This window comes from Bubalus kerabau, chromosome 19 (assembly GCF_029407905.1).
Source record: "Bubalus kerabau isolate K-KA32 ecotype Philippines breed swamp buffalo chromosome 19, PCC_UOA_SB_1v2, whole genome shotgun sequence".
Classification (NCBI taxonomy): domain Eukaryota; kingdom Metazoa; phylum Chordata; class Mammalia; order Artiodactyla; family Bovidae; genus Bubalus; species Bubalus kerabau.
Window position 1 is genome coordinate 34554969 of NC_073642.1, and position 27110 is coordinate 34582078.

General features: G+C 43.6%; 1 protein-coding gene and 1 long non-coding RNA gene across 6 annotated transcripts in view; one reads left to right on the forward strand and one right to left on the reverse strand.

Annotated features, from left to right (window-relative positions):
- ARID3B (AT-rich interaction domain 3B) overlaps positions 1 to 27090 on the reverse strand; it is a 48481-nt gene extending 21391 nt beyond the window's left edge. For 2 of the 3 annotated variants that reach the window (XM_055555478.1, XM_055555477.1), the window contains exons 1-2: positions 26938 to 27090; positions 23344 to 23966 (exon numbers count right to left, since the gene is read on the reverse strand). In XM_055555478.1, coding sequence (XP_055411453.1) covers positions 23344 to 23889 — 546 coding nt within the window. In that variant the 5' untranslated portion in view covers positions 23890 to 23966; positions 26938 to 27090. The remainder of the gene's footprint in view (positions 1 to 23343; positions 23967 to 26937) is intronic. The other variant, XM_055555479.1, reaches the window with a different exon arrangement.
- Positions 3010 to 6634, forward strand: LOC129633642 (uncharacterized). 3 transcript variants are annotated; one of them, XR_008705195.1, is made up of 4 exons: positions 3010 to 3787; positions 4622 to 4755; positions 5143 to 6127; positions 6547 to 6634. It is a non-coding gene; the product is annotated as an uncharacterized LOC129633642 (long non-coding RNA). The 3 variants fall into 3 exon arrangements; XR_008705194.1 differs by lacking the exon at positions 6547 to 6634 and having other exon boundaries at positions 5143 to 6372; XR_008705196.1 differs by lacking the exon at positions 6547 to 6634 and having other exon boundaries at positions 3010 to 3414; positions 5143 to 6372.
- Positions 27091 to 27110: the final 20 nt, after the last annotated feature.

Consider the following 27110-nt stretch of genomic DNA (forward strand, 5'->3'; position numbering starts at 1 on the left):
CTTTCTCAAATCAGGCATCATCTTCTAGCGGGGGCCTTCCCTTCACACCCGGATGCACAAGTTCTCTGGAAGCACTCTCTGTTCATCTTGAGCTTAGAGTCTGACATATTATTTTGGAATTATTTGTCATCCCCACATACTGTAAGCTCCTTGAAAGCAAAGTGTCTTCATCTTTGTACCTGTAGCACACAACACACTGCCTGACAATTTTAAGGCTCCAGTGAATATCTGATCAACTATCTTCATTGTTAAAAGGCATTAACTGATTATTTGAACCAATTAAGCACCTCTTCAAAAAAATATACAGACACGTATACCACACAGGAGAGTCCGAAAGGCCCTCTGCTAGTGGAGAGGATGAAATGTCAGAGCAGAAGCTGCCTGTTCACCTCATCCCACCTGTCAATGAAGGACCCAGGGATGGCACTGGACACACTGAGACCATCACTGTCTCTCCCCTCCCCCAGGGCCAAAAGTGCCCACATGCACAAGCACACGTGTGCCAGCCAGCTGGCTGGGGTGTGTAAGTGGCTGGGGAGGGACGTCTCGGGCTGGGGAGTGGGCTGAGCTGTAGGCCCACTTTGTGAGAGCAGCGATTTACCACACACCAGGTTAAGGATAACCAAGAAGAAGTGACACCCTGTCAGCTGACATGAAACAGGCTCCATCAAATTGTTTCCCTGCTTATCTACTGAAAGACGTGTGTAAGGAAGTGCTCAGGAAATGCTATCTGGCTGTGCTCACATCATCTCCCCAGGCAGACGCTGTAGAAACCTTCCTACAGCACCTTCAGCTCAGAGAGGCCAACAACCAAGTGGAACACTGTTTCAAAAAAAAAAGCTAAAACCCATGCTGTAATTACAGTCAACAGAAACCTGGTGTCATCTGGTGGCAACTAGCACAATGAATAATCAAGATGAATTATGCCTGTCAGGTCAGCAAAACCAGACAGAGTTACGGTCCCCTTTCAAAGGCTGCAGCAGGTCGCCCTAATGCCCAGTGATTTCGTTTGAGCCAGTAATTCCTGCTGGAAAGTCAATTATCCCGGGAGCCCCTATCAGCTGAAAGACATTTAATGGGGGATCATTGCTGCTTCTGTTATGTCAGCTGTTTACCGTGGCAGCTCAATTCCCAACTCTCTAGCTAGAGATCTGAAGCTGATTTTGCTCACAGGAGGATTCTTTCTCTATCAGTCACCGAGAGAGAGGGAAAAACAGTTTCTTTTTTTGCTAATCACAGTAACCTCGAGGCGCTCTGAATGCTCAGTCAGAAGCTATTTAACAATCAGCCGGGTAGGGAGGAAGGAATCCACAGCCCAGAATCTCAGACAGGGCTTTCCGCAGCAGGAAGGGAGTGTGAAAACAAGCATGCCAGCGCTGGTGCCACCGGTGGTGTGACTACGTGTGAAAATAAACACCTGAGTGTGAGGGCTCGGCTCTGGGAACAGGGGAGAAGGCCTTGCAGGACGGAGGTGTCCTGATTGCCAGTCTTCCCCAGCTCTGCCCGAGTCACAGGACAGTCCAAGCACCGGGACGGCCAGACTGTGGACTAGTCGCGGCCCACCAAGAACCGCTCGGCTTTGAGCTGTGATTTTACCCTGAAATGCACTAGGATGGTGACCAGAGAGGACAAGGAGGCTTGTCAGAACCGGGCGGAAACAGGATACTACATTCTTATGAGCAATCCCCCAGTTTGACCCATTCCTCAGATAGGAATGTCCATTAGTGTTTAAAGGAAACACACGAAAAGAGCTGCCTGGGCGTGGAGGTGTTTTCTTTTGTCCAAGGCAAAATTGGACCATTATATAATTGAAAATATTCAGTTGGGGCTGATAGGGACACGTCCACTCTCTCTGCATTACTCTGTCTTGAGAGTTAAAACTTCCATCTTGATTCACAGGATTTTCTGGCTGAGGTGAGGGTAATTCCTACACTCTGCCTGTCCTTCATGGTCTGGCTGTTTGCTCTGGGAAGCCTCTGCCCACAGTGTCGTTCTCTGGGCGGTGTCGCCTGGTTACTGTGCCCCTGCCTGTGCCCAGTTTGTAAGCATCGTGTCAGGGTATCCCTGGCCCCCAGCACGTAAAAAGCCCTGACTCATCTGCTGAGAGACAGGGAGGGGCTCCTCCATGGAGCCTCCAACCCCACAGCTCCTGTCTTCCGTTCCTCCTTTCATTAGGAGGATTACAGGCTTCAGAAGTTATTTTCTTGGTTCTTAACTCTGTTCAACGGCTGCAAAACACAGCTCGTTTGTGCACTTCAAGTTTAGGTACAGGAGGTGTGCGTGTGGCTGCTGGGAAGTTTTCAGCTCGGAAATGATTGAATTTCTTGAATGTAGCATGTGGCTGACAGCAGCTAGTGGAGGAGGAACACAGGGAATGGTAGAAGCACATATGGAGAAAACATACCCCCGAAGAGTCAGCTCAATAAAGATCAAGAGGGGTCCCCAAGTAAACCATTTCAGTTGAAGGTTGCCACATGCAGTCGAGCAGCCGGGGAAGAGGCTTTGTTCCCTATGGGCAGCAGGCAGCCAGGATTCAACAGCCCAGAGACGTGCGGAAGCAACAGTAGCCAGAGTGGCCGCTCGCTGCCATTTACGACCTTCTCAGCCTCCCCTACTTGAGGGCTCACTTTACCGGCTTTGATCTCACCAGGAACTCACAGGAAACTGACAGTTTGTTCCCAAATACCCACCTAAGGCTAGCTTTCCCTACCATACCCACATTCAGCTCATTTCCCCCAGGGAGGCCACAGAGTGTTTTGCCTATAAATCTCTCAAAATTGGTTGTGAAAGAAAGCTGTAGAAAGAAGAAAGCAGAGCAGGAAGCTAGTGTCCGCACATCTTCTGTGTAACCGGGGCCGGACCCAGAGCTAACCAAGCAATTTCTCCCTAATTCCACAATGGAGAGGGGGTTATTTGCAGATGGGAAAACAATGGCTAACCGAGCAAGCCAGTCACCTTGCCTGCAGTCCCAGAGCTTCTCAGTGGCAGCATCAGCATCGAAGCCCAGGTCTGCCTGTCTCTCTGGCACACCACCACACTGCCTCGTGGGTGCAAAGAACAGTCGAAAGTGTTCTGGGTGGGACCGCAGGGAGGGATGGAGGGACGAAATGAAGAATAATGTTCTCTGTACGCAGAACGCCTACAAATGCCAGGTCTTGCTTGGCCTTGGGCGGCTCTGTCAACGGGAGATTCTTTTACTCCTTGATTCTTCTCATTGGTTTCATCTGGCAGGTGCAGCCAAACAGAAAACCAGCCCTCACACAAGTCTTGCCCAGGGGACTTATCTGGGACTACTGAGGGCACCAGAATAAGAACAGCTCACCTTTTACCACTACCTTCCAAACAGAACATCCTGGCTAGGAGGAGCTGCCCACCTTCCCCTCAGGAGAGACAGAAGGGGAGAGAGACAAGCCGGTGAGTGCTCTGAGGGGGCTGAAAGAATATGGCACCTAGCGCTCCCAACCTGCTCATAAAAGGCCGAAAAAAAATAACCGATCAAAGTCTAACCTAACTGCCACTCAAAATTTAAATACTGCCTCCTCAACACTTCAACCCTGGAAGGGGCAATGTATTCATCATCCTTGAAAATCGAAAAGGCTGCCTTGTGGAAGAGGAAGCGGGCTTGTCTTTTTTTTTTCCTTTTCCCTCTAAAGCCCCAGAGGGCAGAACTAGAGTCACCGAGCAGAAGTTAACCAGAAGTTAACCGAGAGAAGATTTCAGGTTGATTACAAGAAAGACTTTTCCAACAATCAGAACGGCCCAGGAATGGAGCGGGCCTTCTCAGGAGGTGGGCTGCTTCCTGTCCTCAGAGGACTGTCTGTCTGCTATGTCATGGTGTGGAATCCAACGTGAGATGGGGCCCCTGGGAGAAGCAAAGAACCCACAACATTCACTCAGCGCTGCTTTTCTGAGCACCTGCCTCATTTAAGAGAGCTGTGCAGGCTGCTGAGGAGAATCACCACTTCCCCCAAAGTGGTTCCCACACTGGAGTTCTACCACAAAGCTGGAAGAACAAGCTGAACACACACAGCATTTAATAGGCAGAGCAAGCCAAAGTACCAAAACACAAAGTGCCAGGGAGCTGGGAGAAAGGAGGTGCTCAGAGGTGGAGGTGAAGCTGGCCCAGAAAAAAGGCTGAGAGGTTTACGGTCTCAGTGAGCGTGGAGTGGGGGATAAACAGGCATGTTTTGGCAGGGAGGATGCAAGTCTGAATAGCTAAGGTGGAAAGAGGCTGTGAGATGCCTTGAATACCAGAAGGAAATTTAAGCTCTGAAATGTGAAGAGCAGGGAGGCCGTGGATGTTTTCTGAACAGAAAAACAGATGATTAAATCAGTGCTTTAGCTGATTTTAATGATCCATTTTTGTTGGAAAATGCATGATATACACATACAAATGTCTGTAGGCACCTAATTAGACTGGAATTATGGGAGATTTTCACTTTTTTCCAATTTTTTCATTTTATTCATTCACATACTAACATTGGATCACCAGGATATACGAGATACTGTGAAAGCTTCTAAGGGGAAGAGAACAAGATAGATAAGAACCTCTGACTTATTGGATGTTAGAATCTAATGGTGAGAGAGAGAGATGATTTTAAAAACTGTTTATTTTCTCTAGATTAACATCTGAATCATCTGTCATGACCCAACACTTGCTTCTCCTCCCCACCCATCCCCGCAACAAAGAAAATTCAGACTGCACTAAAATTATAGACTAATGAACTGATACAATCACAATATTTAGTATTTCAGGTAAGATAGCAATATGACTCTTCACTTAATAAAATGTATTTTTAATGTTTCTCGGTAATGATTCACAAGGTCAATACATTACTTTTGTAAACAGCAGTGAAGATTTGAGAGGAAAAGCCAGCACTGGGGCCGGCCACACTGAGAATCTGGGTTGGGGGTGGGGAGAGCAGTGGAACCGGGGAGAAATGACTGTCCTAAGAGCAGCCAAGTCAGAGAATCAACTAGATCTGGACGGAGGGGGTGAAACAGGACAAGAAGGATGAATCTGAATCTTAACATCAGAAAAGTCAGTTCCAATGAAAATGGAGCGACGCTGGGCAGGGGATCAAGCAGGACGCCTTGGAGCACTAATGAAAACAGCCCACTGTCTCTGGGGGTGTGTTACAGGTGGCGAGAACAATCCCACAGCCCTGGATGAAGCCAGGCTATAGCAGCTGGCAGCAGCAGGAGCCCAATGTTTATTGCCAAACTTCCAGTGAGAAGAGACATTTAACCAGCGTCTCCTGACCCAAGAAAGGTACCTTGGGCTTTTTCACTGGGGATTTGGAAGAAGAAGGGAAAAAAAAAAAACCCCAACCAGACCACGCCTCTAAGACCTTAGGAGCCAGCGCTGCATTCCTTAGAGCTGTGCCTCCCCAGAGACAGAAGCGCCTGACTTTAAAAGCAATTAAGTATCTAGGCTATTTTAGGATTACTCCTTGACCACCTGGAATATCTTATTAAAGCACAGCTCAGATGTCCAAAGCAATTTTAGTCCCCATTCCTCACTCTTCCCCAAGGCAAGAGTTAACCCTTTCCTTCAGGTTTAAAGCACAGAGGCTAAGTTACTAGCTCTTCACTTGAGCTCCCCATATTCTGAAACCTCTAAGAAGCTGTCCTGTCCTTAGAACGCCATCACACACACTACAGCTTTACAGAGATTCTTGAGTGTTCTCTGAAAGCAACACAACAGTAATGTGTTTCCTTTCTGTCTACTCTATAATCTGATAGATTATGAATCCCACCCACCGTTCAGATCTGGGCAAATTCCTGGGCCTTGAACCTCATAGTCAGCTCCATGGGTAGACTTCAAAGGGCTGATCCCAAGCTCAAGGATATCAGCTGGTAACTTTGAAATATAAAGTGTAACAAAAGTATTCCAGCTGAATACTGCTGTTGTTAGTACTGTTTTTTTTTTTAAAATAAGCAACACATGAACTACCTTTTCTTTGCTATGCCTGTGTCTCTGAAGGTATTACCCCTAACACTTGTGACTGTCTACTACTGGACAAGTGGATAATGCTGTAATGTTAAATGTCCAATTCCCAGATCTCAAGAAGAAGAAAAGAAAAAACACCTCTGGTCTCCCACCAGTTTTAACTGATCCCAAGAGGTAATGAGACATGCACAAAGGGGTAATGGGCAGGATTATAGGAGAATCCTGAAAGGAGAGGGGAGCCCCAGGAAGTAAAACAGATACTGTTAGAAGCAACACTGTTGGACTACAAAACCCTACTGATAAGATCAGGATTACTGCTCTTAGCTCAATGGCTCAGGCCTTGGAAGCACTAGAGTTATAATTATCAGATGCACACCTTCCGCCGTCAGGTAACTTTAGCAGGAACCAGAAAGTGCTTCCCCACGTTCTTACTGGCAACAAAGGTCAATTCAAACTCGGTGGCTTGGAAAAAGAGCCAAGGGACCCTTTTCTGATTAAGCAGCAGAAAGGGGGAAGGGTGGAGGAAGGGAGAGAGGGTGGCAGTCCTGCCTTTCCATCTAGGCATATAATCACACTTTCATGCCATAATCAAGAAGACTGCCCAGAAATGGGGTGTTCCTACAAAAAGGAGGAAGAAAACTCCAACGCACTGTTGGGGATGAGAACACCTCTATGCAGAAGAGTGAAGTGGCCCAGACAAGGCTAAGTCTGAGCGCCCCACAGGAAAGTTCCAGCTCCTTTTCTCTGCAGTATTTGAGTCGGCAGCACAGCTTATTCACGCCGTTAGCTACCAATCACCTGACTGTCCATAATGGTTGCTGACATCCCTTCACACGGCAGAGCTCAGGAAGCCAGACGGGAGAGCCAAACGGGAGAACACCTGCCCTGAGACCTGAAGAGGTCAAGAAACCTGCCCGAAGTCAGTGCTTCAGAAAGGTTTCACAATTTTTTTTCAAACTACATATTTTAAATGTATAGAAAGAACAAAATTTTTTTTAAACTGCTATGATGAATTATTTCATAAAGTAAAAACAAAACAAAACAAAACTTTTCCTTCAAGTTTGGGATTCTATAGAGCAAGTTTCCTCAGGCAGAAGAGTTGCATTATGTTTACAAATCAATCCCACTGACAATCTGAGAGCTTCTCCTAAGGCTTTGCCCACCCCACTCCCACCCCGCTCCACAGGTGGATGGCACGGTGGTACACACGTTGCAGCTCTGATGCCAGCCGCCCCCGTGCCGCCTGCCACCTCTCCCAGGCTGAGTCTCTCTCATACCGAGACCGGAACTTACTCCTCTGAGGCGCCTGTGCCCCTGGCACAGGGCCTGGCAGACAGAAGGGGCTCAAATGAACATCAGTACCTGAAAAAGAAGCCAAAGGAATGACGTTCGGAGAGTCGCTATGGGCTAAGTGATGAATTTGGGGGGGTGGGGAATCACATACTGAAAAGCAGGTGAAATTCCAGTTTTAAAGGACAACTCCATAAAAGGGAACTAAAAGGCAATATAAGCCATTTCTTAGAGAAAACAATTTAAAGTTCAGGAAGATAACAGAAGAGACTATAGTCCCACCCCCCTCCCCTTCCCAGGCCAGCCAAAAAGAACTTTGTTCATACATTCAATTAGAAAAGCTTTAAAAAATGGTAACACTCGGTGATAAGAAGGGGTTGAACGGCCAATGGGATCTCCTAGATTCCCAGGGGAAAATATTAAAACACCAGCACCTTTTCTGAAAGTCACTTGCCTTAAAATGCCTATGTCCATAAAAACAGCAGCAGCAATAACAACTAATAATAACTGCTAACCCAGCCCTATTCCAGTGTTTTATGTGCATTAAACATTTAAACCTCAGCACAATGCTCTGAGGTAGGTACTATTACGACCCTTATTTTTCACATGAGAAAACCAAAGCACAAGGAAGATACGAGGAAGTGACTTGAAGAAGGCCACCGAGTGATCCAAGAGTGCGGCTGAGAAACTAACGCGGCGTGCACCTTCAAGTACCTGCTGGTAACTGCCTTGCTTGCTTAGTCTCCTCCCGATTGTGTAGTTCTGTTCTATGAATCTACCTGAAAGCAGCAACTAGATATACAGTACATCTTTATTTATAATAAGAAAAAATTACAGAAGCCTAACAGTGTGACAGTAAGGGAACAGGGAACATGTGAAAATTCTCTCCATGTGACAGAACACTGCGCAGCCATTTAACACAGCTTTTTAAAAGAGTTCAATCATGGGGAGGGAGGAGGGAGGAGGGTTCAGGATGGGGAACACATGTATACCTGTGGCGGATTCATTTTGATATTTGGCAAAACTAATACAGTTATGTAAAGTTTAAAAATAAAATTAAACAATAAAAATAAAAAATAAAAGAGTTCAATCCCTACTTCACATCCTTCCCACTATTCTAGATGGAGTTAAGATACACATATAAAAATACAACCATAAAATAACAACATATATATATTTTATAATCTTGGGAGATGGGAGGGCCTTTTTAAGTATAACAGAAATCATAAAGGGAAAAGTCAATTAGGTTTAGCAACATCAAAAATTTAAACTACCAGGTGAAAGAACTATAATTAAGCTGAAAAGCCAACAACTGAGAAAAACACTTGAAACACAAAGACAAGGATCTATATGCAAAACAGCTACTACAGATCAGTAAGAAAAGATAACAGAATAGAAAAAAACAAGTAAAGGCAACATAATACAACACACCAAAACTCGTGGAATGCAGCAAAAGCAGTACTAGGAGAGAAGTTTACAGTTGTAACAAACATCTACATTAAAAAGTAAGAAAGATGTCAAATAACCTAACTATACTTCAAGGAGCCAGAAAAGGAACAAACTAAGCCCAAAGTTAGCAGAAGGAAGGAAATAATAAAGATTAGGGCAGAAATGAACAAAACACAGAACAGAAAAACATCAACGAAACTAACACTTTTTTTTTAGAGATAAACAAAATTGACAAACCTTTTCAGTTAAATTAAGAAAAAAAGAGAAGACATATTCAGAAATGAAACAGCAGACATCACAACAATGCCACAGAAATAAAAAGGATTATAAGAGCCTACCCTGAATGATTATATGCAAGCAAACTGGATAATCTAGAAGAAATGGATACCTTCCCAGAAACTTACAACCACCAAGACTAAATCATGAAAAAACAGAAAATCTGAAGAGACCTATAATTAGTAAGGAGACTGAATCGTAATCAAAAACCTCACAACAAAGAAAAGCCCTGGAAGGGACAGCCTCACAAGTAAATTCTACCCAACATTTAGAGAATTAAAACATCAATCCTTCCCAAACTCCAAAAATTGAAGAGGAGGGAATACTTCTACACTCATTTTATGAGGCCAGTACTACCCTGATACCAAAGCCAGAAAAAGCCACTACAAGAAAACTATCCGATGAATATAGATGTAAAATCCTTAATAAAATCCTTAATAGCAAACCACATTTGAGAGCACATTAAAAGGATCATACAGCATGACCAAGTAGGATTGATCCCTGGAATGCAAGGATGATTCAACATTCAAAAATCAATCAATGTGCCATACCACATTAACTGAACAAAGGATAAAAGTCACAAGATTATCTCAAGAGATGCAGAAAAAGAAACTGACAAAATTTAACACTGTTCCATGATAAAAATACTCAACAAACTAGGAAAAGAATGAATGGTTTCAACATTTTAAAGGCCATATATGAAAAGTCTCTAGCTAACATCCTACTCAATGATGAAAAACTAAAAAAGCTCTTCCTCTAAGATCAGGAACAAGGCAATGATGCATACCACTTCTATTCATCATAGTACTGGAAGCCCTAACTAGAACAATTAGGCAAGAAAAAGAAGTAAACAGGCATCCAAACTGGAAAGGAAAAAAATAACCTTACCTCTGCTGGCAGATGACACGCACTTATATGAATCAATAGAAACCTTTAAAGATGCCACACATACAACACACTCATAAACTGTTAGATCTAATAAATCTATAGGATACCCAATCAACATACAAAAATCAGTTCTGTTTCTGTACATTAACAACAAACAACCTGAGAAAGAAATTAAGAAAAGCAATCTCATTTACTTTGCAAATGATCAAACAGAACAAAATACCTAAAATGAATCTTACTAAAGAGATTAAAGATTTGTACACTGAAAACTACAAAACATTACTGAATGAAAACAAAGGAGATACAGATAAATGGAAATACATCCTGTGTTCATGAATTGGAAGAACTTAATATTGTAGAATCTCCATGCTACCCAAAAGTGATCTACAGATTTAATGCAACCCTGACCCAAATCCCAAGGGCATATATTAACAGAAAAAGAAAAAACAATTCTAAAATTGTTTGGAACCACAAAGGACCCCAATAGCTAAAACAATCCTGAGAAAGACGAACAAAGCTGAGGCCTCAGACATCCTGATTACAGAACATATTACAAAGCTACAATAATAAAATAGTATGATACTAGCATAAAGACAGACATATAGACCAAGAGAACAGAATATAGAGCCCAGAAATAAACCCGTGCACATATGATCAACTGATTTTTGACAGGATGCCAAGAATACACAATGGGGAAAGGACAGTCCCTTCAACAAATGGTGTTGGGAAAACTGGATATCTACATTCAAGAAATAGATTCTTATTTTACACCATACACAAAAAAATCATTTCAACCAAAATGTAAATAAGCCTAAATAAAGTGAAATAAACCACTCACAGAAGGACAAGTACTGTGTGATTCCATTTGTATGAAGTATCTAAAGTAAACTCAGTGAAGAAGAAAGTAGGATGGTGGGGAATGCCTCGGTGGGCCAGTGGTTAAGACTGTGCTCCCAATGCAGGGAGCCCAGGTTTGATTCCTGGTCAGGGAACTAGATACCACAACTAAAGTTCACACGCCGCAACTAGAGATCCCTCATGCTGCAACCATGACGTGGCGCAGCCAAATAAATAAATAGATTTCAAGGAAAGAAAGGAAAAAAGTAGAATGGTGGTTACCAGGGCCTGGGGCGGGGGTGGGAAGTTAAGAAACGGGAAGCTTAATGGGTATAACTTTGCCATCCAAAATAGAAAAGTTCTAAAGATCTGCTGTACAACACTGTGCTTAGAGCTAATAATATGAACTATATACTTAAAAATGTGTTAAGAGCAAATCCTGTGCTTTTCACAGTTAAAAAAAAGAAAAATGAGCAAAGGCAGGGTAAGTCACAGAACAAATACAAAAGGCAAATAAACATATGAAAAGACAGTCGTATACATACACCTGCAGATCGAGCAGACTGTAACTTCTAGAATATTTAATCTAGCCTACCACAGCAATACAGACAGAAGGGCAAAGGGTCAAACAGCATCTACACACACAGTCTGCATTTATACTAAACACACATGCTCTCACACGTTCTGTGGTCACACACTAAATAGGTAACCACACGGGAACAGTCACAGAAGCTGATTCATTCCTAACTGCGGCCTCCTTTGGGATGGGAGGGTCAGCTGGGAGAGAGCAAGGTAGGCAACCAGACACTATATTTTTAAAAACTGTACATTTTTACTCTGCATTTTTACTGTATTTTTCTATATTGTTTCAATTTTTCCTGAGCATCTATTCAACATTACTTCAATAATTCTGAGATATGATTATAAAAACACTAACAAATAGATCTTTATAAACATGTGTGAAAAGATAAGTCATAATACTGAGTAAAAAACTAAGTTGTAAAACTTCTATATCTATTAAAAACAAGTAAATGTATTTGTGACGAGAAAATACCCTGAAAAGGTATAGACCAAACAATGACCTGTGGAAGGTTAGGCTGACTTTTACTTTATGTGTTTCTGTATCTTAAAAATTATTTGACTCAATATAACTTGTGGTATCTTTTATAAAAATAAAACTATTTTAAAACAACACGTTAAAATAAATTTTAATTATAAAAATTGCTCATGGGCTATTAGGTAGTAAAAGCTTAACACAAAAATAAAACAACAACAAAAAAGTGCCTATAATAGGCATTTTAAAAAAAGCACACAAAGAAAATACAAAAAAAGTTTACATTTATACTGAAGTTATGTGGTTGATTATATTTTCTTCTTTACAAACTTTTAAAAATTTATTTATTTAATTGGAGGATTAATTACTCTACAATATTGTGATGGCCTCTGCCATACAAAGTTTTTTAAAAATATTTATTTATTGGGCTGTGCTGGGTCTTAGCTGCGGCATGTGGGATCTGGTTTCCCAGCCTGGGATTGAACCAGAACCCCCTGCATTGGGAGTGTGGAGTCTTAGCCACTGGACTACCAGGGAAGTCCCTTCCTTACAAATTTTCATATTTTCTAAAATGTGTCTGAATTACTTGGAAAATCAGAAAAAATAGTTACTTTTAGCTAATGAAACAACTTAGAAAAGATTATGTTTGCCCTACTCTCTCTGGAATATTGAGAGGAGAGGCATGGAGGCAGAAGTTGGACCACCTGTGTTCACAGCCCAGCCTCCCAGCTCCGAGACCACAAGTAGCCCGTTTCCCCCTCCTCTCCTCACCTATAAAATAAAGCACGTAAAGGGGGCGACCACCAGGGCCTACTTCACACAGCTCACGGAAATAAGGCAAACTCCCAGCACAGGAGAGGCACAAATGCTGACGCGATCAAAAACCAATGAAAAACCAAAGCAGCAAACAAAATCGTGAGCGAGAATAGTCTGATGTAGAGCAATTCTACCACCTTCTTGTCTCCAAAGAAAACCCCACTAGAAATGTTGGATAAAATTTAATACTCCACACCCCTTACACACACAGCTAAGCTTGAAACCAAGAAGGAAAGCGGAGTCTACTGTGTCATAAACAAAAAGGGAGGAATCAGAGAGACTAGTGAGCAGGCGCCAAAGCTGAAGGACTCAAGGGAGAAAGCACCCAGATCTAGTTCTTAAAAGCAGAGGGCTGAGGACTGGGGATTTAATCACTCCTAAGAAAGAAGAGTCCAGGCTACAGGCCCCCTGCATGCCAGGAACCAGAGCTGAGATAAATTCATAAAGCTAGAGGCCAGGAAGGACTATACTTCTACACCATTGCCCCACCCCCGCCATGAACTGGAGCCTAAAAAACTGCCCACCAACCTGCAGAAGCAGCAAGGAACCTTGCCATCTGCAAGGGGCCGCATGGAAAAAGAGGGCTCATAAGAAAATGGAAACTCAGGCTCTCACCAGGTACAGAGTGAGTGTAAGCTACTCAGTCAGGTCTGACTCTTTGTGATCCCACGGACCATACAGATGTAGAGGTACAGATGCAGACTCCAAATGCACACACCCAAAACCAATGGCAACCAGCTAAATTTGTAGGGCCCCAGCAGAGGAGAAAACAAAACTCCCCTTCAGAATGCTTCCATAATCCAAAACACATGGGAATTCCATGGAAACTAATCCCAACTCAAAATAGGCTTACGTTGAAAAACAAAAACAAACCACTGCAAGAGGAAATAAACCATCAGAGGGGAGCGTGACATAAGGGGAACTTGCACTCCAAGAATTAGAGATAATAATAATAATCTAAAAGCATCTTTAAAACAAGTATGCTGAAAGATGACAGAATGCTGGTAATGGTGAAAGCTGGGCAAAGGACACACGTGGTTCATTACCATTTCCTTCTTTTGTATATATGACATTCTCATAATAAAAAGGTTTTAACAAGCCCATAATAAAAAGTTTTTTAAAAGTTAAAGAAGTTCAAAGAGCTAAAGGAAGAAATAGAAACCATATGGTAAGAAGAGGCAGTTTTTTTAAACCAAAAAAGAGAATAGAAATTAAAACACAATATTAAGATAACTACTTTTTTGGTTAAGTAGTATAGACAGAGCTGAAGAGAGAATCAGACCCTGGAAAACAGAATGTGAAAATATTCCAGAATGCAGGAGAAAGACATAAAGAGACTAGGTTATACAGAAAAGCTACTAGGAAGGCTAAAGAGAAGGTTCAAATACTTTTAGTAGAATAGTGGTCAAGGAAAAATAGGAGCCAAGGTGGGAAGGAAACATCAAGTTGAAGGAGCATATTAAGGCCCAGGTGGGGCAAATAAAAATATGTTCAAACCCAGAACACTAGTATAATACAAGTGCAAAACAGCAGAGTCAGAAAAATTTTTAAAGCTAAAAAAGAGGGAAAAAAGATGCACAAAGGTGACAATTAAACTGACAATAGACTTCTCAATAGCAAAAATAGTTATTAGGAGATAAATGGGACCATATCCTCAAAGTGGTAAGGCAAATGACGGTCACTCTGGAATCTACATTTGTGAACAATGGTACAAGAATAGGGGCAAGATAAAGAAAGATATATATCTAAAAGAATTTTTTTCAGTACCAAGACTGAGTTTACTGTATATAGAGTTACTAAACAAGGAAAGGACGGAAGTGAAAGTTGCTCAGTAGTTTCCGACTCTTTGCCACCCCATGGACTGACTATACAGCCCATGGAATTCTCCAGGACAGGATACTGGAGTGGGTAGCCTTTCCCTTCTCCAGGGGATCTTCTCAACCCAGGGATCGAACCCATGTCTCTTGTACTGCAGGTGGATTCTTTACCAGCTGAGCCATAAGGGAAGAAGACAGCCAAAGGGAAAGAATGTCATGCAAGAAGTAATGGTGACATTAAAAAAAATGCATAATTTCTAAGCCAATAAAAGAGAAAAAGATTTGATTAAAGAAAATTCAATCAAATGAACAAAAGACAGAACAGACGGAAAAAACAAGAAGCAAAGTAAAAGTATAGTTAAACTGGAAATTCAAAGTTAGAAGGCAGAAATCAGTAAACAGGCATCGCCAGTCCTAATAACTAACTACATGGCTTCCCTGATAGCTCAGTTGGTAAAGAATCCGCCTGCAATGCAGGAGGCCTGCGTTTGATCCTGGGTTGGGAAGATCCCCTAGAGAAGGGAAAAGCTACCCACTCCAATATGCTGGCCTGGGTCGCAAAAAGTGGGACATAAGCGACTTTCACTTTCACTAACTACATGGATTAAATTAACCTAATAGAAAAAGACAGAGATTTTTAAGTCTTTTACATGTGGTCTCAAGATACTAACCAAAAGAAAGCCAGTCTTACACCGGATTATTTTAATTCAACTGTTTCTGAAAGTGATCACACAAACACAACTTAGTAAGGGTAAGAAAGACATGAATAACACAATTAAAAAGCTTGATCCAACAGATATACAACGCCATGTCTATCAAATAGACAGTATACATTCTTTCCAAGCACACATGAATAACTTATAAAAACTGATAATATATAAGGTCAACACAAAGGACATCATAATGAATTGCCAGTACACCAGTTCTCTGACACCAATGGTTAGAGCTTAATTATAAGTTATAAAATTATATTTTTTTAAAAGATAAAACTCACATATTCATAAACTAAAAAATACCTTTGAAAAAACCCACAGGTTAAAGAAGCAATCACAACCGAGATTTTGTACTAACCAATGGAAGCACATCAAAACTTGACCGCACATCAAAACCTGTGGGATACAGCAAAAGCGCGACCCTGAGAGAAATCAGCCGCTTCAAATGCATTTTTAAGTAACAAGAATTTCAGAAAATGTGTTAAACACATAATGAAATAGGGTTAAAAAGCAGGACAGACACACAGAATACAAGTAAAATTTAGGCAATCTAAATAAGATCAGTGGATCCCATCAATGTCAAGATTCAGGTTGTCATCATATACTACAGTTTTATGAAATGTTACCATTGGGGAAACTGGACAGTGTATAGGATCTCTCTAAATTATTTCTTAGAACTGCGTGTGAACATACAATCATCTCCATGAAAACGTCAATTAAAAAAAAATCCCCAACACTGATACTAACCCATGCTGATAAGGATGTGAAGCAACAGGAATTCTCATTCATTACTGGCAGGAACGCAAAAGGGTACAGCCACTCTTGGAAGACAGTTTGGCAGTGTCTTACAAAATTAAACACATTCTTTCAACACAATCCAACAATCGTGCTCCTTGTTGTTAATATAAATGGGTTCAAAACTTCTATCTACCAGAAACCTATACACAGATAAATGGGTTCAAAACTTCTATCTACCAGAAACCTATACACAGATGTTTATGGTAGCTTTATTCATACATGACAAAACTTAGAAGCAACCAAGATGTCCTTCAGCAGATGAATGGATCAACTGCGGCCATCCGGAAAATGGAATATTATTTGGTGCTAAAAAGAAAGGCGCTCTCAAGCCATGAAAAGACATGGAGGAAACTTAAATGCACACTATTAATACTAAGTGAAAGAAGTCAATCTGAAAAGGTTGGTATGAATGGGTGGAGCAGAGGATTTGGGGGGCAGCAAAACTATTCTGTATGTTGCTATAATGGTGGATTCATGTCACATGTGTGTCAAAACCCACAGAATGTGTAACAAGAGTGAACCCTAGTGTAAAACGATGGACTCTGGGTGATAATGATGTGTCACTGTTGGTTCATCAACTGTAGCGAATGCAGCACTCTGGTGCACGCTGGGCATGTGTGGGCGCAGGAGTGTATGAAAAAGCACTGTACTTTCTGCTCAATTTTGCTGTGAGCCTTAAACTGCTCTAAAAAATAGTGTTTTTTTTTTAAAGAAATGAAATGGTGCTATTCACAAAAAAAATAAAACAGAGCAAATTAAAACAAAGAAGAAACAAATATTTATGCAGCGCATAATAATATCTGCTATTATTCTGCTGGTGCTGGGACACAAGAGATAAGCAGAACACATCCCCATCCTCCTGGAGCTTACCACTGAGTACAGGAATCAGATACCAAACAAATAAACCACACAAATATAAAAGCACAATGTTCAGTTATAGTCAATACAGGAAAGCCTCATTTTATTGTGCTCTGCTTCACTGTGCTTTGCTGCTACTGCTTTTTTTTTTTTTTAAATTGAAGGTCTGTGACAACCCTGCATTGAACACATCTAGTGGTGCCATTTCCCAACAGCCTTTGCTCACTTCATGTTTTCTGGGTCACATTTTGGTAGTTCTCAAAATATTAAAAAAATTTTTCATCACTGTTATATTTGCTATGGTGATCTGTGATCAGTGATCTTTGATGTTACTATTGAAAAAGGTTACAGTTTGCTGAAGGCTCAGATAATGGTATTTTTTTTAATTAACAAAGCATTTTAAAATTAAGGTATGTACACTGTTTTTCTAGACATAATGCTACCGCACACTTAGCAGACTACAGTAAAATGTAAACACAGCTTTTACAGGCACCGGGAAACCAAAACATTCATGTGACTTTATTGCCTAGTGATATTCACAAACAAATCTGTCGTATCTCCGAGGTGTAACATGACCCACACTAATAGTGCCTCTGAGAAAGTGATGTTTAAGGTGAAAACAGAAGGCTGGGTAGGAGTATTTTAGGCAGAAAAACCAGCATATGCAAAGGCCAGGGTGGCTGGAGTACAGTGATAGGTCAGGATACTGGCAAAAATAAGGCTGGACAGGCAGGCAGGATCAGATTATGTAGGTTCTGGCTTTTACAATTACAGCAACTGCCAAAAAACTTGAAGAGCATTAAAGGAGTGACATAATCTGATTTGGTTTTTAGAAGATCACTCTAGCTGCTGTGTGGAGAATTAGACTGGGGTTGGGAAGACACAGAAACTTGTTGATAGCTACAGCAGTGAGTAGCTGGGACTAAGCAGGTGATGGTGGAGGAAAGAAGTGGCAGGATTCTAGATGAGAGAATTGACAAGACCTGGTGATGGACATCACCAGACAGAGTGACAGAGTAGGAGGTATACAAAGACAGCCAGCGCTAAGGTTTCTGAATGACGACGTGGGTAGAAAGGCCCTTTACAGTGAAGCAAAATAAAGGAGGAAATAATCGTGGGGGAGTAGGTTAGAAAGTAAGTTATATGCATTAAACTTGAGGTGCCAGTAAAACATCTAATAAAACATCCACTGAACTCAGAATGGAAACACGGGCTCAAACAATATACATTGGACTCAGTGGCTTGTGGGTAGTATTTAAAGTCATGAAAGTGAAAGAAATTGCCCAGGGGAAGAATATAGAGAAGATGGTTTAAAACTAAGCCCTGGGGAACTTGGAGTTCTAGAGGTTTAGACAGAAGAGAAAGAGATCACAGAAAATAAACCAATGGATGGAGCTACAGAAAGCAAAAAAGAAAATGTTTCAAGGAGAAGAGCCCACTGAATTCTATTGAATACTACAGAGAAATCACAGGATGTGAGGGCAGGCAGGGCTTAGTAACATGGTGATCCCTGGGAGGCCTTACCAAGAGGAGCTTCAGGGATATACACACAAGAGACACAGTCCAGACTGAAGTGTGTTGAGGAGTGAGTAGAAGGTGACAACAAGGTAAGGTGTGCAAACCATGCCTCTGGAAGCTTCGTTAGGGCAAGTGGGAGGATAGCCTGGACTACACAACATGCTGGAAGGAGATGTGCAACCAAGAGAAAGCTTTTAAAAAGTGACTTCTCTGGAATTCCCCGGCAGTCCAGTGGTCAGGATTCTGTGCTTTCACTCCTGAGGCCTGTGTGTGACCCCCGGTTGGGGAACTAAGATTCTACAAGCCACCCTGCGCAGCCAAAAGAGAAGTAAACAAAAATTAAAAAAATAAACAGTGACTTCTCTTTCCCTGGTAGCAAATGAACTGGGCAGATTTATTGATTAAAGGAGACTTAACGAGTCAGGGAAATCGGCTCACTGATCGAACAAGTCCTGAAAATTGGGAAGGGATGGGAGTGGAGACAGACATGAAGGGATGAGTCATTAAGTCCCTAACCAAGTATTTATAGGAATTCAACATAAAGCTTACTTCTACCTAAAGGAGAAATATCCCTATTTTAACATGGAAAGAAGCAGCTTCAAACATGCAATGGCTTTAGCTCACATAATCCTGAAATGCTTCAGAGAACCCCAGAATACTAGAGCTTGGTCACAATTTTAGAGCACTAACGTTTATGCGACATCTTACCCCTATAAAGGTAGTAAAAACTGAAAAGTTACAGCTTCAAAAAGCATTTAGGCGCTAGTGACAATTCAACCTAACCTTTGCATCATGGCATACATTTTAGGAAGATTTTTCACACTCATATTCTCTTCTTCCACCTTTGTAATATCTCTAAAATTGTTCCCTGAGGATGGCAAGAGAGGATTATCATCCTCTGGGAAAGATGGAAGCATGGGTTCAGAATGGTAGGACAGGACATCCATCCCAAGCGCTATAGCAAGCGGTGCAGACAGGATCTAAACCCACATCTTTAGGTTCCAAAACCAATGCTGATTTAATAATCACATCTCTTAATACATAACAAGGTTGCCGAGGATTTATGCCTTGACCTTTTGGGGTTCACATCTAGAAGGGCAACCAAGTTCTCTCACAAGTCAACACTGACATCTTAGATACCCTGAAACACGGGGCTGGAAGAACGCACTGACAGAGCATAAAGTTGTAGGTTCCAATCCTTTTCCAAGTAATGGACAGTCTCTTCTCCCACATGGTGATGGGAGAAGATACAAACTCAACACAGATACTGAAAACAGAAGTGAAGAAAACTCCAGGTTGCCAAACACTTCAGTTACCAAGGCCAAGACACGAAGGAAGCACCAGGGCAGTGTCTGACGAAAGCAGAGCGTCTCTGTTCGCTCGCTAATTGCACAATCTAGAGCAGGGTTTCTCAACCTTGGCGCTACTGACATCTGGGGCCAGGTGATCCTTTGTTGTGGGGAATGTCCTGGGCGTTGCAGGACGTGTGGCAGTATCCCTGGCCGCTACACACTCTGTGCCAGCAGTACAACTCCACCTGCCCCGGTCATGACAACTAAACGTATCTCCCAGCACTGCCAAACACACCCTAGGAGCAGGAGCGGCTGAGGAGATAGTCCCCATTTGAGTAACACTGATCTAAATGGATTCCACCATGAATACAGGATGAATTATTTTCTAAGTTTCTTCAAGGAGAAAACATCAAATAATTTTGACTTTATAGGCTATAAAATGATTTCAGAAACAAAAGATAATCTGTGGAGCCCTTAAACTTTTCAAATTTTGCTTGTAGTTGGCAGATGCCTGTTGTAGTCCCCCACAGCACCCTTAAATCTTCTAAAATACTTCTGAGTGTTCCTGTTGATTTACCAAGCTATGTTAGCTATGCTGCAGACAAAAATCAACTTTATCTTGGTGTATGAATACCTGAAACAGAACTTTTAAAATATCTGCAGCAGAGCTCAGATTGGGCAGTTGGGCTTTAACTGACTCAGGACAGAGTAAAATTGTTACAACCCAAGACTCAATTCCCCTTGAGGTTTCCACACTGCCTCTGCTAAACCTAGCTGGAGGGCTCTTCAAGGGAGAAGCAGAGGCCTTAGCCCCCGGAGTATGGGCCTGACCCAAGAAGCTTCTGTAAAAGTCTGTTGTGTGAAAGAACAGAATGGACACTGTCACACATTAATAAGATCTTTTTCTGCTCTCGAGAAGTTAAATGGGTAAGAAATAAGACTTGGAATAATAATAATAAATTTTTTAAAAGCTAGTCTTAGTTTGTAATAGTTTTTACAGGCTCTCCCTAGGAATATCATCTTTTTAGTCCCCTTTCCAAAGCACAACTAAAAAGTTTTTAAAATCCCCAAGCACATTAACCACCACTTTCAGAAGCAGGATTAGACAAAGGGAAGGCATAGACCAAATCAATGTTGAAAACTTAAACTCAAAAGGAGAAAAGAACGTGCACATCTGAAGTTTAAAGTCATTCTTACCCTGTGACCCCCTAACCCAGCTCTTGATCTCCAAATTCAGGGGGAGGGTAAATTTAGGGTGAAAGATTAGGCCTCAGCTACATGGCTCAGACGGTAAAGAATCTGCCTGCAATGCAGGAGACCTGGGTTCGATCCCTGGGTTGGGAAGATCTTCTGGAGGAAGAAATGGCAACCCACTCCAGTATTCTTGCCTGGAGAATCCCCACAGACAGAGGAGCCTGGTGGGCTACAGTCCATGGGGTCACAAAGAGTCGGACATGACTGAGCAACTAAGCCCACACACGCTGGCATTTAAAAACATCCTGGCAAGTGCTCTGTCAGGCAGTCTATAATTAGTGAGTATGCCTCGGAAATTTAAAATGAACTCAGAGGGTTTCAGAAGCCAACAGCCAGCCTCCTGAGCCCTGAGCTGCACAGGCCCGGGGCTGATGCTGTTGAGAACTGGCGCTGGGTGTCGGCCACGGCACACACGTGTGTGTACCCACATGCCACTTCTGCAGTTTCTTTTTTCAAGGCTCTCATGGCTTGACCTCAACACCTGCTGCACTTCCTGAAGACAGACAGGCCTTGGAGCTCCACTTGTTCCTCGCACGAGGCTGCACTTTCTAGGAACGACCGCACACACGCAGAGGCTGGCCAGCTGCCAAGGCAGGGGCAGCCCAGCCGCCTCGGGCCTGAACTTTCCCAGTGCTGTCAGGGCGGGTTCCCGCTAGGAGCTGACTCAGCGGCCGGCATGGAACTCTGCCAACCACACAGCAGTTCGGGGGCTGCCGGCAAGTCACAGATGTTTTGCTAAACCAAAGCAATCAGCCGGGAGGCGGGTCTGGGCTGGCAGGCAGGCTACTGCTGTCGGGGAAGCTAGGACTCTCTGATCCTAGTCCGAGCTCTGCCACCACCTTCCTGGTGATCAGAGGGGAAACCTCTGCGCCTCTCGGTGTCTCCCCTGCTTCTGAGCATGTCTGCGGAGCTGCAGCGGAGGATGGCACTGCGTGCATGAAAAAGCACCTGGGGCACTGCTACCACCGTGAGCCAGCTCTGTTAATCCTCACAACATCCTTGGAGGTACGCTTGGTATTTTTATTTCACAGAGGGCTCAAAGGAATTAAGAGCCCTACTGAAAGATCACAAGGGTAATAGATGGAAGAGGTGGTATTTGAACCCACTTTGCTGGCTCTGGAATCTACTGCAAACACTGCTACTGTAAAGCTCAGATCAACTGCATAGGTAGGGCTCCTGGGTACAAAGATGCTGATTCTTCAGCCTACAAAGGACCTTTCTCGTATGGCTTCTTGGTGCTCTGTGTAAATCCATAGCTCTTCACAACTGATTTCTAAACAGCATCATTGGACCACAAGAAGTATGTATGCTGCGCACTTCCCTGGAGGTCCAGGGGCCAAGACTCTGAGCTCCCAACGCAGAGGGCCCAGGTTCCATCCCTGGTCAAGGAATTAGATCCTGCATACGGCAACTAAGAGTTCACATGCTGCAATGAAAGACCCCACATGCCTCAACTAAGAGCCGGCAAAGCCAAATACATAAATAAGTAAATACTTTTCAGGGAAAAAAAAGAAGTATTATGTGCTTACAGGGAGTACCCAAATATTACCAGCTTTATTATGAACTCCCTGCCTTAGCACCAAGTCACCTGGCCTGGAAGACCTGATCATCACTCCCATTCTTTGGGTGAAGAAAAGGAGCATGGCAAGTCAGAAAGACAAGAAGCAGCAGAAGACGAAGAAAGCACAGATTCCTTAGGCTCCACCTCCTGAATTAATTCATTAGGACCCTGGAGTCTACATTTTTAAAAACTATTCTGGAGCTCTCCCTAGATGACTCTCAAGCTCTGCCTTGTGTAGGAATCACTGAAGCTTGCCTTGGCTAAAAAGAGAATTGTGAGAGCCTCCCTGGTGGTCCAGTGCTTAGGACTCAGTGCTTTCAGTGCCTGGCCTGAGTTCAATCCCTGGTTGGGGAACTAAGATCCTGCAAGCCGAGCAGCCCAGCAAAATAAATAAATAAATTGAAAATTGCGAGGTCTACCCTTCCATGTTTCAAAGGAGGTATAATAAGGGTGAGATGAAATCATGTCTACAAGGCTCTTTGCTGGAAAATATACACAATACAACAGCTTCCCATCAGCCACATTTAGCAGCAAAACAACAAAATTGCCCTTAAAAAGCTCGATCCTGGGTTAGCCTGGGGCTAAGACTCTATCTTAGACAAGACAGTTCTCTTATCACACTACTACTAGAAAAACTGAAATTGGAGTCATACATCTCATTTTTAGATATCCCTCATAACACTGTTGCAACCTCATTCTTCCTCAATTCCCCCCCACCCGCCAAAAGACTGTATTGACAATCTTTCCCATTAAACTTGGAACTATCTATTTTAGGAGTAACTTACACATTTCACTGCTCTAATCAAGAAAACAACTATGAGGGAAAAACTCAAGGCCTATCCCTGTCTAGGCTGCTGGTCACTGAAGGAGGCTGAGAAGACCCAGACTGGCACAGACCCTGGCAGTCCAGGATCCCTCTCTGGCTAGCCTTTCGGGGGAACAAATAAGCCCCCAAGAGGAAAGACTGACCTGCTTGAGCTGCTCATCAAGGTTCCAGCCCGGCTGCCCTGCCACGGAGACTGAAGTGGAGGTCTTCGAAGCATCTTTGGTATGGTCTTCTTTAGCTTGCTGTCCATGGGGTGCGAGCCCTGGTGCTGGGAGCAGACCAGGCAAGGGAGCTGCTCTGGGGTCTTGGCGAGCCACCTTCTGCACATGAAAATATTTTGAAGCAGCCTGGGTCTGTTTCTCAGCCACCTCTGCTTCATCATCCCCATCCTCACCTTCCAAACCTCCTTCCTCTTCCTCAGGCTCTGAGTTCACCTTGCTCCGTTCAAAAACTCGGGCCACTGCAGTGGCCGGTGGAACTCTGGCTGAGGGACCCAGGGCAGGGCTGCCAGAAGGCCTCCCAGGTGTGGCAGAAAGGTGAGTCTGCTGTGTGACCAGCTTCTGGGCGTACAAGAACGGGGTTTCTCTCATCTGCTGCCCCTGCTTCTCTCTGGCATCCATCTGCAGAGGAGCCAGGTGGGGTGGCTGTGGCGGCGGCTGCTGCTTCTGCTGAGGGTGCAGGGGCTCCATCACTGCCTCGAGTTTCACCCACAAACTGGCATGGCTCCGAACCTGGGCACAGCCCGACAGGCACACAGGGTCTAAACCTTTATGTGATCAATAGAAACCACATAGGAGAAAGAAAGGGAAAAAAAAAAAAAGATGTAAAACAGGTATAAAAAGGTTTTCTGGGCTTCCCTGGTGGCTCAGTGGTAAAGAATCTGCCTGCCAAGGCGGGAGACCTGGGTTCGATCCCTGGTCTGGGAAGATCCCATATGGCTCAGAGAAACTAAGCCTGTGCGCCACAACTACTGAGCCTGTGGCTCTAGAACCCGGGAGCCACAACTATTGAGCCCACGTGCCACAACTACTGACGCTCGTGTGCCCTAGAGCCAGCGCTCTGCAACACGAGAAGCCCCCGTGATGAGAGGCCCGCACACCGCAACTAGAGAAAGCGCAGCAACGATGACCCAGCACAGCCAAAAATAAATAACTAACTACCTTAGGGGAAAAAAGACGTTTTCTTTGCTCCAGTAAAGGGCATGAATTCTGAACATTAAACATGTGCCGGTAAACCTGAGTGGTGGGAGTTTGGGGCGGGTGTGGGGGGGGTGGTAGGTGGGCAAAAAAAAGTGTGAGGAAGAGGAACAGGATTTAAGAGGAGAAATATGGGATGAATCCCAGTTGTGCTGGACAACTGGTGGGTTTAAAACAAAGTAAACCTAGATGACATGAAGTCTGCAAACATCTGTGTTCTGATCTCTCTTCCTCAACATTATCAAACACTAATCTGTTTATTACTGAAAAAGCTACTGGGTTTGCACTGTACAGAGGTTGTGAGTAGGAAAACCACAATAAAAAAGGGAAAGAAGGGCCTGCCTACAAGAAAGAGACTATTGCTTACGTTCCCAGGCCCATCAGAGAAAGATATTGCCATCAAAGCAAGACCGAGTTATCAGGCAAACACAAAGATTTTTCTCATAGAAAAGCAGAACCTAGCAAACTCCCCTTGGGTTTAAACTTTTAAAATTTCCCAGAATAAATGGCCAGCCTGCTTTTTGAGTGGGCTGAGCCAATGCTAACTGGACATTATAGCCTCAAAAAGAATCCAATTTCAACAACATGAGAGAATGAAACACGAAAGGAGGCAAGAGTTCTCAAATTGCAATCGTCAACTCAAAAACAAACGGGGGAGGGGGGATTCCTCTGGAGATTTTTAAGCTTTAATTAATTGGAAACAGGTATGAATATCGTCTAAACAAGTCAAAGCTCCTTTTTTAAATTTTTAAATTCTCTTTTAAAGCTTCTTTTTTAAAAACAGTCTAGAAAATCTCGTCACATCCCCTTTCTTTCTGATTCACTTCTATGACATTCTATGACAAATACAAAAAGGAAAGGCTTTCAGGCCAAAAGTATTCTGGAGGCAGGTTTATCAGCATTCTTACCAATCAGTCTCCAAACACACACCCCTTTCACACCCTCTCCTCCTTTAACCAGCCCCCCTCTTTACCTTCCTCCTTTTCAGGCCCCCACCCCCAGCAAACCTCACTTGAGTTATGTTTCCTCAGCAAGTCTTCGAAACTGAATGGATTACTATGCATGGGCAAATTTTAGGTGAACAGGACTTGCAACATGGCGTACAGTGCTATCATCACATAAAAGCAGCAGCAGCAGGGCACAGGTTGGGACTTGATAAATTTGATAAATGCACTGTTCCACTGTTTAAGGATTGGGCAGAAAGACTTAAAAAAAAAGAAAGAAAGAAACCTAAATGTCTTCGCATCTTCAAAAACTCACGGGGAAGTAATCACACCCCTAGCAAAATCAACTGCTTGGATTTATGTTTTTGTTTTTTTTTTTTTAAACAGATTGAAAAGGTACAACTTTTCAAGCTAGGCAAAAAAATTAATTTTTTAATTTTCATTTTCTGTTTAATCTTAGAAGTACTTCGTTTGTCTTTTGCATTCTGTGAAAAATTCAAATTCCAATTTGCCTCTCTCTTACTGCCTCTACTTCCTCTCTTCGCACTTTAGAAAGTGTGAGTTATGCCTGCAGCAATACTTTCATTCTGCTATAGCCCTTTTTATAGCGTACCAAAGCATGAAAAGGTTTACACCCACGTTAAATCCAGTTGCCAAAAGTGTTCATTTAAAATAAAAACAATCTGCATCAAAGAAAAGTAAACAAAAGAATAAGGAAAAGCAAAGAATTCGGTGGTCATTTTCATTCTCCTTATAGCATTATAACATCAATCGATCACAAGCGGGATAATTTTTCAAACAAGTCCTGCCAGTCATCGAACAACTGTTTCTCCTCTTGTGGCACCATCTTCTCTGTATGCTGTCCTCAGCGGGGAGGGGTGGGGGGTGGTATCTCACAGCCTCTTTAGGAAGACTGAGATGACTCAGTTCTACAACTCGATGCGCACACCCTCCCCCAAAGAGCCCATCTTCCCCCTGACCCTAAACAGCTAGTAGATCCAAACAACAATACCACCTGCCTACTTTTAGAAAACTTAGGTCTCAAAAATCTAAACCACTCCATCCCTTCACACGGCCCCCTCCCCCATTTCCCCTAAAGTTCCCGGACCTGCAAGACGGGCGCAACGGACTCCTTGCAGCTTTGAAGCCCGCCTCGCCCACCATTCCTTCTACCTTCGCTGCCAGATCCCTCTGCCAGCCAGCCCCCTTTTACCCCATACGTCCATCACCCGGCCATTCTTTACATCCCCCCAACCCAACTCTATCCCTTTTACCTCTACCAAGCCCCCCTCCACCCCCAAGCCAATCCGCTGGCTCTTCTTAGATCGTCCCAACGCCACCTTATCTTTGCTCTCTCCGTTCCCAGGGGCCCCTCACTCTTCCCATCCCTTTATCTCAAATCACCCTAATGGGCGAGGGCGCTTCTGGGCTCCTCCCAGCGCTCTCACTTTTCCTCCGCGGTCCCCAGTGCTCCGCCGGCCCGCGCCTTCACGTCTGCCGCTACACACCTGCCTTTCCTTCTACTCCTCCGTCCCCTCCACCTGCCACAGCACCCGCTCCTGCCGAGGCTGAGAGAGACGGACCCCGCGCGGCTTACCTGTGCGGGGCGCTCCGGGTCCGCCGGCAGCACAGGAGGCGGTCACTCAGGCCCCGGCGCGGCAGCTGCGTTTCGGAGTTGTCCGCAGCCGGGGGCCACAGCCGGGGCGGGGCCCGCACCGGAAGCGGCGCCGCAGGGCCGGGTCGCCGGCCCGGGGCGGGAAGGGGGCGGGG